Source organism: Hyperolius riggenbachi, chromosome 4 (genome assembly GCF_040937935.1).
Source record: "Hyperolius riggenbachi isolate aHypRig1 chromosome 4, aHypRig1.pri, whole genome shotgun sequence".
NCBI classification, from domain to species: domain Eukaryota; kingdom Metazoa; phylum Chordata; class Amphibia; order Anura; family Hyperoliidae; genus Hyperolius; species Hyperolius riggenbachi.
In genome coordinates this window covers 290,660,875-290,675,398 of record NC_090649.1, presented here as the reverse complement: position 1 = coordinate 290,675,398, position 14,524 = coordinate 290,660,875, and the positions used below count along the sequence as shown (strand labels likewise).

The 14,524-nt window shown below is 44.0% G+C and overlaps 1 protein-coding gene across 1 annotated transcript in view; it reads right to left on the bottom strand.

The window, feature by feature from the left end:
- Positions 1–1,256: 1,256 nt before the first annotated feature.
- The window catches only part of CLVS2 (clavesin 2), a 110,933-nt gene continuing 97,665 nt past the window's right edge, over positions 1,257–14,524 (bottom strand). Inside the window, exon 5 of the mRNA XM_068279474.1 lies at positions 1,257–2,484. Within this exon, the coding sequence (XP_068135575.1) occupies positions 2,394–2,484 (91 nt within the window). The 3' untranslated portion in view covers positions 1,257–2,393. The remainder of the gene's footprint in view (positions 2,485–14,524) is intronic.

Genomic DNA, 14,524 nt, shown 5'->3' with positions numbered 1-14,524 from the left:
GAAGAGCAAATGTAACTCAGAGAGATGAACTAATCATAAACAGTTCATTATTACAGAGCTAATTTAAAAAAAATGAAAATCACCATTCTGATGTAGCATTTTAGGATGCAAAGGCAGCACATAGAATGGGAATGCAAGTTATTTCAGATATTTGACAAATTTCAGTGTGGTCTCAAGAGAGACACGATTTTCATGTGTGATTAGCAATACAACATATCATGCCACACACTAATCAGCCTTCTTACAAATGTCAGATAACAAATTTAATGAAGATGGACAGTATCAAATGGTACTGCTTTTCACACCATACTCATAGACTCTCTCAACAACCATACAATTCTACACATCCATATCCAGTGTCTCTTTACTTGGGCAGCACAGAAGTATAGTGGATAGTACACTTTCCATGCAACTCTAGGGTCCCCATGTCAAATATGGGCAAGGACACTATCGGGATGGAGTTTGTACGTGCTCTCATGTTTGTGTGGGATTTCTCCATGTACTCTGTTTTCCTCCCACATAACAAAAAAATGCCGATAAGTGAATTGGTGTGCTCCCAAAATAGGCCTAAAGGTGGCCACTAATGGTCCAATTTCTAGCGAAAAATCGTTTGAGCGATCAGAAATTTGGATTGGTTGTAAATATTCTCCATTGATGGGCACAATCAATTACATAGAATTATAAAATCAGTCGTCCGATTGGATTTAGTAAAAAAAAAATATATATATATCCATGTATGTTGTAATCAATGACAGAATTGACCAGGGAGGACTGATTACCAATTTCAGATCCCTAACTGGCCATAGGGACTGTCATGGTAGTAGTTATACACCCATTCATACCCCCAATTTATAATCCATAGTCACTCTAGGTATACTGTCCAATAAACTTTGGAATTTCTTGAGATCTATTAGACGGAAATGCAAAATATGTGTCCCCATCCCATGCATTCTTGCATACGTTTTAATCATTTTTGTAAGTCTTACATGACCGAAAGGCTCTGTTTTTTCCACGTACAGCTTATCTCATTACATAAACTTTGTGGTACAAATATTTTCATACAGGAACATTTCCATAACACTGAAAAGACATAGTTGACTTGATCTATCAAACAGTATATAGCTCTTGTTTTTTCCAGAGGAACAAAGTTATCAGAGTCATAAGATGAACCTTGGTTTAAAGGAAGAAATAGTTTTAACATTAAAACACAAACATGTCCAAAAATCCCTTTTCATAGCAAACAATGAACTTTAAACAATCCAAATAATTAAAATAAAATGATGTAAATGATACTGTGCTACGTTTAGCATACTTTCATTCCTTTAATATGTCTTCAGGTGACATTCACAAAATACGTCACCAATGATAGAATTGAATACACCTTGCACATGACACTAAATAGTGGAATAACAGCAATACTCTGTGCTGTAATACTTAATTACAAAGGCGTGTGCAGTGATAAACACACAAAAGTAAAGCTTGACCCACAGAAGTTGTACATTGAATGTGTTTCATTTATAAGGGTAGTTTTTGCTCGCTGTCTATGAACACAAAAACCCGTAGTAAAAATCCATTTACGGTATACTAAAAGAGACAAAGCTATCATGAAAATCGAACAGTTCTGCCAATGATAAGGTGATCTGTGCAAAACAGACAAATGAAAACCCCAAAACAGATTTGAATACATCTAATTGTGTTTTACTCAGTCACACTGGTTTTACACACTATTTTTTTCTGGCTTGCTGTATTCATAATAATAATAATACTGTTTAAAAAGGAAACTAGCCTCACAGATCTCAATTACAAATTATTTTGGCACAGTACGGATACATTTGCTCTTGCTCTGTTGCCCTTAGTCAAGCCAACATGCATTGCCTTGTGTTTTAAACCTGATACGTCTTTGCTGAAGACACAAAGATCCTGTCTTTTACTTTGTTCGGAAGTAAAGCAATTACATATTTAAATGTCTTTTTTTCCCTCAATATTCAGATTAAAAAGCTGTGTGGTATCTGCTATATGGCTTTATAAAACAGAATGGAACCTACTATGCTTAGAATGTGATTTTTCTTTACATAACACAAATTTAAATATGGAGTGGCATTTAACCAGTTTTGTTTTTCTTGTGTTTTTCACAGAAGTGTCAGAACAATAAAGAGTTAAAGAGAGAGAGAACACTTTCATTCTACATATTTACAAAGGACGAGTTGGCACTTACAGAGTAAAAGCATAAACTGGTGGTCTCGTAACACTTGTAAAGTAGAGAACCCCTTCTGTAATAATAATACATTATACAACATTAGCATATGCTATACATTTCCAGTTGGTACATTCCAGTAGAGGGAACAGTTGCTTTGAGCGCTCCCTTCCTTTGCAGCTCTGCAGCAGGGAGACTGCTAATCCAGAGACAGTAGAGGTTGCTGCGTGGTGTCATCTTCATTTTTGTCATTGTGTTTTAAGACCCCTGGATCGACTACAGACTGAGATCTGCAAACAGACAAAAAAGGGGAATGTTTTCAGACTATCAGCACAATGTTCTCCAAGGCCCTGGGGATAATGTCTTGACATTCAGTAATGTCTATAATTTGCAAGGGAAAACATTTCAGCAGTTTTCCATATTCATACCACAGAAAAAAAGGCAGTGCTGCTTGTGTACAGTACTTGCTAGCCCTTGCTTATTCGTATGCATGTTGCTAGGCAAAATGAGCTGCCGGGAACTAAGACTGCAAACCCAACTCCTGCCTCCTTGTAGAAAACTATATTTAGGTCTAATAATAAATGTGTCTTGTATCAACATTGCTGATGTGTTTTATGTATATATTGCCATGCATCCATGCAAATAGCACATTTTGCTAGCAATCAGTCTGGTAGTTAGGTCATTAAATTGTCTTAAGTCATCTGCTAATTTTAACAGTTTATCTGTTGTTTTTTCTGTAGTTTATTTTTGGCACATTATTTTACTAACTAGCGTGGGATGTGACAAGTAATTGCCCTTTCTAGCATGCTATTATAAGGAATCTGTCATAAAGAGAAATGACTGACCTCCTCTGACTTCTCACAAGATACATTTTCCAGGGCAGTCAGCTGATCCTTCTGTGCCTTTTCTGCCATTGCCTATAGCTCATGATCTCAGGTTAGGACTGGGATACAAGGCTGACAAGCCCTAAGATTCCACTCAGACTTTCCTACCAAAGGTTCGCTGCTGTGTCTGTTCTATATACATTACTGTAATGCTGTAAAAATACTATTATGGGAACTGATGTTTATCACTATGTTGTTATTTACTTGTTAAAGAGGTACTGTAATGAAAATGAAAATTTGTTTTTATTATTATTTACAATATTCTTTTATAAATTATTAATTTATAGTAAAACTGTAACGATCGGTGTAGCACAGAGAGGATCTGATTACCGGTGATCTGCAGTATCACTGGGAATACAGATATATACCAGATTATAGATGATCTGCAGTATCACCGATAATCCGATATACAAACTAACCTCTGGACACCTGAGTAGAGTGTTTGGTGCAAACAGTAATAATGAGAGGACTGGGCCTCAGAGCAGTAAGGAGTACTGCCCAATTCCTTCTGGACTCTCCCGAAGGGAGGAGTCAGGCTGAAGAAGGAACGACAGAACGAGAGTGACACTCAAGAGGGAGTGTCGCTATCAGGACTGGGAACCGCCTCTAACAGTAAGGTCGGTTCTCGAGGTCGGACAAGCCAGGTCGTAACCACATGGACAGATAAAGTACAGATTCAGAAGGCAGAGGCGAAGTCTAAAGTACAGGCAGGGTTCGGCAACAGGGTATCAGAAATATCGAGGTACGAAATCAGAAGGCAGATGCAGAGTCTAAGGACGAGCCGGGGTTCGGCAACAGGGTATCAGAATGACAAAGTACAGGATCAGAGTTCAGGAGAATGGTCAGGCAGGCAGAAGGTCATAACAGATAATCACAATCAAACTAGTACTTTAAACTATCAACAAGTCTAGCTGAGTGTAGGATTACAGCTCCAGCTGGTCCCGGCACACTTTCGGATCTGACTCAGGTCTGCGTGCTACCACGTAATGATCGCAACGCCAGACAACCAGCAACTGAACAGCCAGAAGTATATATACACAGCCACTCTCCAGCACCTCCCTAAGTGCTGGACCAATGAGAGGGCTCAGAATTGTCAGCTGACCAGCCTGGTCAGCTGACCTACTTCTGGCTGTTATATAAGCTTTGCCTCTGTGCGCGCGCGCGTCACTCTGAATCTTGGTGGACTATCAGTCCCAGCCACACCAGTACTGTCTTGCAATGTATCCAGTGAACCGAGCATGGGAGCTGCCTCTAATGCGGATTCCGCCATTCCCAATGCGGATTCCGACGCTCTGCCTACGCGGCATGCGGCGGTTTTTCCGCGTTGTGACGCCATGCTGGATGCGGAAACAGCCGCCTCATCCTGAGAGACGGCGGCTTTTCCGCGTTTCCTCACAAAAACCTTCCCTCAAACTGAAACGTATCACAGGTGGCAACATCTTTAGTCCTGTCAAATGATCTCTGTTAAAAAGTTTAATTCCTGGTCTCCTAGAATGCATATGGGGGGAGGGGAGAAAGTCCACATATCTAAACAGCCTAGGCTAAGCATCACTGGGAGGGCGAGGCTATGTGTCAATATACAGTAATATATGCTGTAGATATCGGAAGTGTTTCTGATGCTGAAACCAGGTAAATGACTGTAAAAGTGGGTATTCTGAATAATTTACTGCATTGATTCTACTATAGGTAACTTCAGTGCTTCTTTAAGAAATGCTTAGGTGTTATTTGTATGCCTTAATGTGAATGAATTATAATATTCTTAAAATAGTCTTGCTGTGGTGGTCAAGTATGAACTCCTATTACAAAGAAAGAAGAATCACTGCAAATATTTGCAACAGTGTACTGACTGAGGAAAAAAAATATAATCAGTAACTGCCCTTTTACACAGAGAGCGAAATCTTTCAGCATAACATTTTTTCGGGAATCGGGCTTGTGACGCCGCCTCACCAAATGTTAAATGTCCCCCTGGTGCCCAAGTGTGAAAATACTTTACCTGCTGCCCCTGAGTTTTCGCCATTCTTCTGCATTGGCACCATACATGGCTGGCGACATGGGAGCACATGGGGCATGTGTGACATCAAACACATGCCCCATGTGCTACATGCTTGTAGACACAGGGATGTAAATGGGTAAGTATGGAGGAAACTTGATGGACACTCTGGGCAGGAGAAAGAAAAGTATTTTCATGCACGGGCACCGGGGGCACACCTAACATTTGATGAGAAAGCACTCAGGGGTTGTGCCGCTTTCATCGGTTGACGCAGTATCGCAAAACATTTCTACCGCGCACCTGATCCACCACGTCAGACCAATATTTCACACCATGTTCGATTGATACATGCGACTAAATTTGGCCAAAAATCAGTCGTATCGGTATCCAGGCATGCTTGTTGCGGTAACGGTTTTTCTCCATTTGATAATTAGCAAATCGGCAGATCGATCAGCCTCAAAATCGGCAGATGTATGGCTACCTTAAAACATCATATCCTAGTTACAGATAAACCAGCTTATCATGGCATAACCTATTACAATAATCCAGACATTGGAATTATATGTTTCTTTGCTGCACAACACAAGCACACAAAAAATATAGTACAGCATCAAGTGGTTAATCTACACCAGTGTCCAACTGGCGGCCCGCATATGGCCTGCCAGGCCCCCTGCTGTGGCTCGCCAGCCTCTGGCTCTTCCCCTGTGTCTCTTACTCTCCATGTGCTCTGCCTCCATGGCCCCATTTCTGCAATACTCACATGGCGATGACCCATCACGGAACTTTCTTTCCTGCAGACCACTTAGCATCCCGTCACCATGGTTACTTCCGGTCTGTGCATCTTATGATGTCAGAGGTGCTGGCCACAAATAACTGTGGTGACTGGAGTTGAGCGGCCTGCAGGAGAGAGGTGAGTTCAGCACCAGATTGGAGCCATGTGAGTATTGAAGAAAGGTGGCCATGGAGGTGAAGCACAGGGAGGGGCATGAGGGGGAACAGAGGGGACAAGATAGGGACATGAGGTAGCACAGTGGGAACAGAAGGGACACAGGAGAACAAGAGGTGGAACAGAGAAAACAGAGGGGACACAGGTGGACGAAAGGTGGCACAGAGAGAACAAAGGGGACAAGGGGGGACAAGAGGTGGCACAGGGGGGCAAAGTGGGACAAGAAGTGGCACAAAGGGGACAAGGTGGGGACAAGAGGTGGCACAAGGGGAACAGAGGGGACACAGGGGGACAAGAGGTGGCACAGAAAGAGCAAAGGGGACAAAGGGGGACAAGAGGTGGCACAGGGGGGCAAAGTGGGACAAGATGTGGCACAGAGGGGACAAGTTGGAGACAAGAAGTGGCACAGGTGGACAAGAGGTGGCAGAGGGGGAACAAAGGGGACAAGGTGGGGACAAGAGGTGGCACAGGGAGAACAGGGGGGACAAGGTGGGGACAAGAGGTGGCACAGGAGGAACAGAAGGGACACAGAGGGACAAGAGGTGGAACAGGGGGAACAGAGGGGACAAGGTGGTGACAAGAGGTGGCACAGGGGGAACAAAGGGGACAAGAGGTGGCAGAGGGGACACAGGGACAAGAGGAGGCACAGGAGGAACAAAGGGGGACAAGAAGTGGCAATCTAATTGCATTTTGTGAAAGACTGCTGCTAATCTAATTGCATGTTGTGGGAAACTTGCCAATCTAATTGTATTTTATGGGAAGCTGCTGCCAGGTTATGTTTATTTTGTGGGAAGCTGCTGCCAGATTATGTGTATTTTGTGGGAAGCTGCTGCTAGATTATGTGTATTTTGTGGGATATTGCTGCCAGGTTATGTGTTTTTGTAGCGGAAACTGCTGCCAGATTATGTGTACTTGGTGGGAAACTGCTGCCAGATTATGTGTATTTGGTAGGAAACTGCTGCCAATCTCATTCATTTCATCGGAAACTGCTGCCAATCTAATTACATTACTGCATTTTGTGGGAACCTGCTGCCAGATAATGTGTATTTGGGGAAAAACTCATGTCAGATTAAGTGTATTTTGTGAAAAACTGCTGTCAGATTATGTGTATTTTGTGGGAAGTTGCTGCCAACCGCAATGCATTTTGTGGGAAACTGCTGCCAATCTAATTGCATTTTGTGGGAATCTGCTGGCAGATAATGTGTATTTGTGGGAAAACTGCTGTCAGATTATGTGTATCTCTTATGAAACTGCTACCAGATTATGTGTATTGTTTGTGGGAAGCTACTGCCAGATTTTGTGGGTTTTTTCTGGGGGGGGGGGGGGGGGAGCAAGAACCCCATTTATTGAATCTGCCCTCCACCATTTAGTGCAGTGTTTGGCATCATTTGGGTTTTCAGATTCAGGAACCCACACTTGATCACCTCTACCAAGGATCTAGCATGCATATGGTGACCCTGAAGAATCAGCAAAAGATCTGGTCTGCTGGATCATCTTGTCCAATCACAGACCAAGGCTATTTGTGTACTCCTTACCTCTCTCACTCCATTGTGCACTGTCCATCAGCCCCTCCCCCTTCCCCATAGCAACAGAATGCACTACACTCATCCCAGAACTATTACACAAGGGACCCCCCCTTTCTGGTGACAATCCTTGTTCATGTGTGTGAAGGCTTAATTCAAATATGATGAAACCAAAGCCTCAATCCCTCACACGTTTCCCAAACAGAACAAAGTACAGTATATACAGTATGTGCCCTATTCAAGTTTAAACCTTAATCCACATATGCACCAGGTAAGTGCTGTTTCAATTGGGTGCAAGCGGAGGCTGATTGAATACTTGTAAAATGCTATTTTCGGTATTAAACTATGGCTTTGTGCTTACATTTGAGGCTTTCCCACCACCTCTCCCCATCGTTCAGATGTCCTTCAATCATCCACTTCTTCTTAATGCCTAAAATCCCCAAAGCATAAACCCTGTGCTAATGTCTAAGCCTAATTTTACCCTCTAATGTTTAAAGGAACCCGATGTGAGAGGGATCTGGAGGTTGCCATATTTATTTCCTTTTAAACATTACAAGTTGCCTGGCTATCCTGCTGATCTTTCTGATCAGTAGTGTCTGAATCACATGCCTGAAACAAGTGTGCAGCTAATATCAGTATGGCGGGAGGATTATTATTATTATTATTTTTTATTTATATAGTGCCAACATCTTCCGTAGCGCTGTACATAGTACAAACAAATAATGGGGAACAAATATACATAAGAAATACAAGACACTGTACAGTCGTGCCATTGAATAGAATAAATAGGATGGCAGGGTCCGCACCGTCTAAAATCCAATAATTTATTAGAACATATTAATATTAAAACAGGCAACAATGAGTGTGAGCCGGGTCACCATGACGCACGGCGTTTCAGAAGTTAGCTCTTTCCTCAGATAGCTCTGGCACACACTCTTACCTTCATCTCACCACGCCTGTTATATAAAGCAACAAAGTGGACCTGATGGAAGACTGTGCACATCTCAACAATTTGCATATATATATATTCATGGGCTAATGCCCTAAAGTTGTTATTCATATACATCACATATGCTATAAGATATAAATTGCATTCTACACATATAAATAAATGTATATACCTAAGGGGAGAGAACTAAAGCCCAGAACATATATTAACACTCAGACCTACTCTACATTGAATGTATCCCCGGAATTCAGTCACTCATCGTGTATTTCTCATCAGCGCGGTGTCAGCCAATCACAAACGGGCCGACACCGTCCGCTCAGCTCAGTCTCTCCTCCTCCAGCCGGCAACCAATCACAGTCACGGCTACAAAGTCCGCTCTAAGACTTAATTCATGCATACATAATGACGCACAGCAACACATGCAGACGCATGAAGCCGCTGTAGGACCCGCACGTGCACACAATGACGCATGGTGACACACGCAGACGCATGGAGCCGCCCACGCCCCCCAAAAAAAGCCAGCCAACACAACTACAAGCGGCAAAATCCGCTCCAAAACACGCAAACACCACCAAGCGCACCATACAAACACAGCGGCAAAAAAAGGGGGAAAGAACGGCCCCAACCGCCCCACCAGCCACCAGCACCATCACGTCAATGCAAAAGCACAACTCTAGTCGTCAGTCGGCCGGAAGATTCAGTCATATGCCACTGTATCCATGATAACCATTCAATTGCACAGTATTGGGTCAGGGATGCGCAGCCTTCTACCTATATTTTGTATCCATGATAACGACTGCTCTGCCTTTATCGGCCACCCTAACAATAATTTCATCATTCTTTGCCAAAGAGCTGATGGCTTGTCTTTCCCCAACTGTCACATTACGCATGATATGTTTAATTTTCTTAGCATCAAATTCAGATTGTAATTTTTGAATATCTGTGTTCACACTTTTTATATACCTATCGATAACCGGATGGCTAGGCGGTTGAAAACTGCTCTTATTTCTCAAGCCCCACTCCCTCAAATTAATGCTCTCAGATGGTTCACGATGAGCTAAAGTATAAATAAAACCTCCAGCAAATTTTTTTTTAACTTTAAAGAACCGACCTAATTCCAGGTCCAAATAAAAAAAATCAGGAAAAAAAGTGGGACAAAAAGATAGTCCATAATTCAAAACACGGTGTTCCACGGTTGTCAATTCATATTGAGAAATATTCACTACAAGATCCACTTCCTTTATTTTCGTGTTCTCAATTCAATAAATCAAGGAATTAATTAGGAATAAAAATCTGGATCTAGCGGTTTCACATCATTTTACTACTTTCAATCATGGCTTATCACAATTACGAGTACAGTTGCTAGAAGGGGTCCCGATATTGAGGAGAGGAGGTGACAGACATAAACAATTACTGGCTAAAAAAAAACTAGAGACTTTAGAGCCCAAAGGGTTAAATAGAGAATATGATCGGACGAATGTGATGACTTAGGAGGATGTGCATTCTTATCACTATTTGATATTGTTGAATTGACATTGTGCTTGATTGTGGGTTGTCGGTTGGTTGGATGTTGCAATCCATGCTTTGTAGATTTGGGCCTGTTAGATTTGTATGGTATTTGTGATGGTATTTTATAGTGTTGGTTGTGGTGGGGTGTGGGCTGTTCTTCCGGCCGACTGATGACTAGAGTTGTGCTTTTGCATTGACGTGATGGTGCTGGTGGCTGGTACGGCAGTTGGGGCCGTTCTTCCCCCCCTTTTTTTGCCGCTGTGTTTGTATGGTGCGCTTGGTGGTGTTTGCGTGTTTTGGAGCAGATTTTGCCACTTGTGGTTGTGTTGGCTGGCTTTTTTTGGGGGGCGTGGGCGGCTCCATGCGTCTGCGTGTGTCGCCATGCGTCATTGTGTGTGCATGCGGGTCCTAGAGCAGATTCGTGCGTCTGCATGTGTCACTATGTGTCATTATGTACGCATGAATTAAGTCTTAGAGCGGACTTTGTAGCCGCGACTGTGATTGGTTGCCGGCTGGAGGAGGAGAGACTGAGCTGAGCGGACGGTGTCAGCCCGTTTGTGATTGGCTGACACCGCGCTGATGAGAAATACACGATGAGTGACTGAATTCCGGGGATACATTCAACGGAGAGTAGGTCTAAGTGTTAATATATGTTCTGGGCTTCAGTTCTCTCCCCTTAGGTATATATATTTATTTATATGTGTAGAGTGCAATTTATATCTTATAGCATATGTGATGTATATGAATAACAACTTTAGGGCATTAGCCCATGAATATGTATGTATGCAAATTGTTGAGATGTGCACAGTCTTCCATCAGGTCCACTTTGTTGCTTTATATAACAGGCGTGGTGAGATGAAGGTAAGAGTGTGTGCCAGAGCTATCTGAGGAAAGAGCTAACTTCTGAAACGCTGTGCGTCATGGTGACCCGGCTCACACTCATTGTTGCCTGTTTTAGATTTTAATATGTTCTAATAAATTATTGGATTTTAGACGGTGCGGATCCTGCCATCCTATTTGACATAATACCCTGTATACTCCAGGGTTGATCGCTGCACATCAAGTTCCATTGGTGCTGTCACAATTGAAGATCATTGAATAGAATAAATACAGGTACATACATAGTTGATATGTAGTTGGTACATGTACATATGTTAAAATTACAGCAGTATGAGAAACACTAGGAGGAGGTCCCTGCCCTTGCAAGCTTACAATCTAGAGGGTAGTGGGGAGGAAACAAAAGGGAAAGAAACACAAGGATTAGTGGGTGAGCCAGTGTGCCTTCAGTGCTCCCTATAGCAAATGATAGGCTTGTCTGAACAGGTGTGTTTTCAGAGTACGTTTGAAGGTTTCCAGACTCGTGGCATGACGAACCGGCTGAGGAAGAGAGTTCCAAAGGAGAGGGACAGCCCGTGAGAAGTCTTGGATGCGAAAGTGAGAGGAGGTGACTAGGCTGGAGAACAAAAGGGTCTCCTGTGAAGAACGGAGGGTCCGGGCGGGCAGGTATCTGGAGATTAAAGAGGAAATGTATGGAGGTGAAAGCTTGTGTAGAGCTTTGTATGCAAGTGTGAGAAGTTTAAACTGGATCCTTTGGGCAACTGGTAACCAATGGAGGGATTGGCAGAGAGGGGCTGCCTCAGAGGATCTAGAAGAGAGGTGGATGAGACGGGCCGCAGAGTTTAGTATGGATTGGAGAGGTGCCAGTCTGCTTTTTGGTAGACCACAGAGTAGGGTGTTGCAGTAGTCAAGACGGGAGATGATTAGGGCATGCACAAGCATTTTAGTTGCTTCTTGTGAAAGGAAGGGACGGATTCTGGAAATGTTTTTGAGATGGAAGTAGCAGGAGGTAGTTAAAGTGTTAATATGTGGTTTAAAGGAGAGCTCAGAGTCCAGAGTTAGAGTTGGGCCGAACGGTTCGCCTGCGAACGGTTCCATGCGAACTTCAGTGGTTCGCGTTCGCGTCCCGCAGGCGAACCTTTGCGGAAGTTCGGTTCGCCCCATAATGCACCTTGAGGGTCAACTTTGACCCTCTACATCACAGTCAGCAGGCCCAGTGTAGCCAATTAGGCTACACTAGCCCCTGGAGCCCAAACCCCCCTTATATAAGGCAGGCAGCGGCGGCCATTACGGTCACTCGTGTGCTGCCTGCGTTAGTGAGAGTAGGGCGAGCTGCTGCAGACTGTCTCTCAGGGAAAGATTAGTTAGGCTTAACTTGTTCCTGTCTGGCTGCATACCTGTGCTGTGAACCCACCACTGCATACCTGTGCTGTGAACCCACCACTGCATACCACTGCATACCTGTGCTGTGAACCCACCACTGCATACCTGTGCTGTGAACCCACCACTGCATACCTGTTCAGTGAACCCACCACTGCATACCTGTGCTGTGAACCCACCACTGCATACCTGTTCAGTGAACCTGCCACTGCATACCTGTTCTGTTCAGTGGACCCGCCACTGCATACCTGTTCATTGAACCCACCACTGCATACCTGTGCTGTGAACCCACCACTGCATACCTGTTCTGTGAACCCACCACTGCATACCTGTGCTGTGAACCCACCACTGCATACCTGTGCTGTGAACCCCCCACTGCATACCTGTTCTGTGAACCCACCACTGCATACCTGTTCAGTGAACCCGCCACTGCATACCTGTTCTGTTCAGTGAACCCGCCACTGCATACCTGTTCTGTTCAGTGGACCCGCCACTGTATACCTGTTCAGTGAACCCGCCACTGCATACCTGTTGTGTTCAGTGAACCTGCCACTGCATACCTGTTCTGTGAACCCGCCACTGTATACCTGTTCTGTTTAGTGAACCCGCCACTGCATACCTGTTCTGTTTAGTGAACCCGCCACTGCATACCTGTTCTGTTCAGTGAACCCGTCACTGTATACCTGTTCAGTGAACCCGCCACTGCATACCTGTTGTGTTCAGTGAACCTGCCACTGCATACCTGTTCTGTGAACAGCTGTTTGCGGTGCGTTACACGGTGAGTTTGGTGTGTCAGTGTGAAGCAGTACCTTAATTACACTACCTGATTGATGTATACACATGCAAGATGTTTGAAAGCACTTTAGGCCTGTCATTTAGCATTCAATGTGATTTCTGCCCTTAAAACGCTGCTTTGCATCAAATCCAGATTTTTCCCCGGGACTTTTGGCATGTATCCCACTCCGCCATGCCCCCCTCCAGGTGTTAGACCCCTTGAAACATCTTTTCCATCACTTTTGTGGCCAGCATAATTATTTTTTTTTTCAAAGTTCGCATCCCCATTGAAGTCTATTGCGGTTCGCGAACTTTAACGCGAACCGAACCTTCCGCGGAAGTTCGCGAACCAGGTTCGCGAACCTAAAATCGGAGGTTCGGCCCAACTCTATCCAGAGTTACCCCTAGGCAACGAGCTTTGGGGGTTGATGCTATTGGGGTGTTAGCTACATTGATTGTGACTATGGGAAGTGGAACAGAGAGCGAAGGTGAAAATATCACAATCTCTGTTTTGCTCATATGGAGTTTAAGGAAGCGGGATGACATAAATGTAGATACAGCGGATAGACATTCGGGGACTTTTGATAGTAGTGTGGAGAGGTCTGGGGCAGAACAATAAATTTGGGTGTCATCAGCATAGAGGTGATATTGAAACCCAAAAGAGCTTATTATCTGTCCCATTCCATGGGTGTAAATGGAAAAGAGGAGGGGTCCAAGGACGGACCCTTGTGGTACTCCCACAGACAGTGGGCACGGAGAGGAGTTGGCATTGGCATAGGAGACCATGAAAAAAAGTCCAGACAGGTAAGAGTTGAGCAAGGAGTGTGCTAGGCCCTTGATTCCCAGTGTTGAGAGGGTATGGAGAAGTAGAGTATGGTCAACAGTGTCGAAGGCAGAGGACAGATCTAGGAGTATTAGTACTGAAAATCTGCCTTTGGCTTTAGCAACTAGGAGGTCATTGGCAACCTTAGTGAGAACGGTTTCCGTAGAGTGTTGAGGGTGGAAGCCAGACTGGAAGGGGTCCAACAGGGAATTAGCAGAGAGAAAGTTAGACAACTCTGAGTAAATGTGGCGTTCCAGCAGTTTGGAGGCAAAGGGAAGGAGAGAGACTGGGCGGTAATTAGAAAGGGCAGTAGAGTCTAAAGAGGGTTTTTTGATTAGTGGTGTTATGATAGCTTGTTTAAATGAAGAAGGGAAAATGCCAGTTGAGATGAAAAGGTTAAACAGTGTTGTTAAAGCAGGGGGAGGAGAGCTGGGGGATAAGATGAGAGGGAATAGGGTCGGAGGCGCATGTAGTAAGATGAGCTTTAGAGATTAGTGAAGAAAGATGCTGTTCAGTTAAGGCGGAGAAGATTGTTAGCAGGGAGGAGGTTTGAGTGGGTGAGTGGTTATGTGGAGAGAGATAGTTGATAGTAGGGAAGCTGCCAGGCAGAGAGTAAAAAGGAAGAGGTAATTGAACCGGTGAAGAGGGTTGCTTTTGAAAGCTGTTCTGTAATGTTTCAATTTTGCTCACAAAATATGCTGCAAAGTCTTCTGCA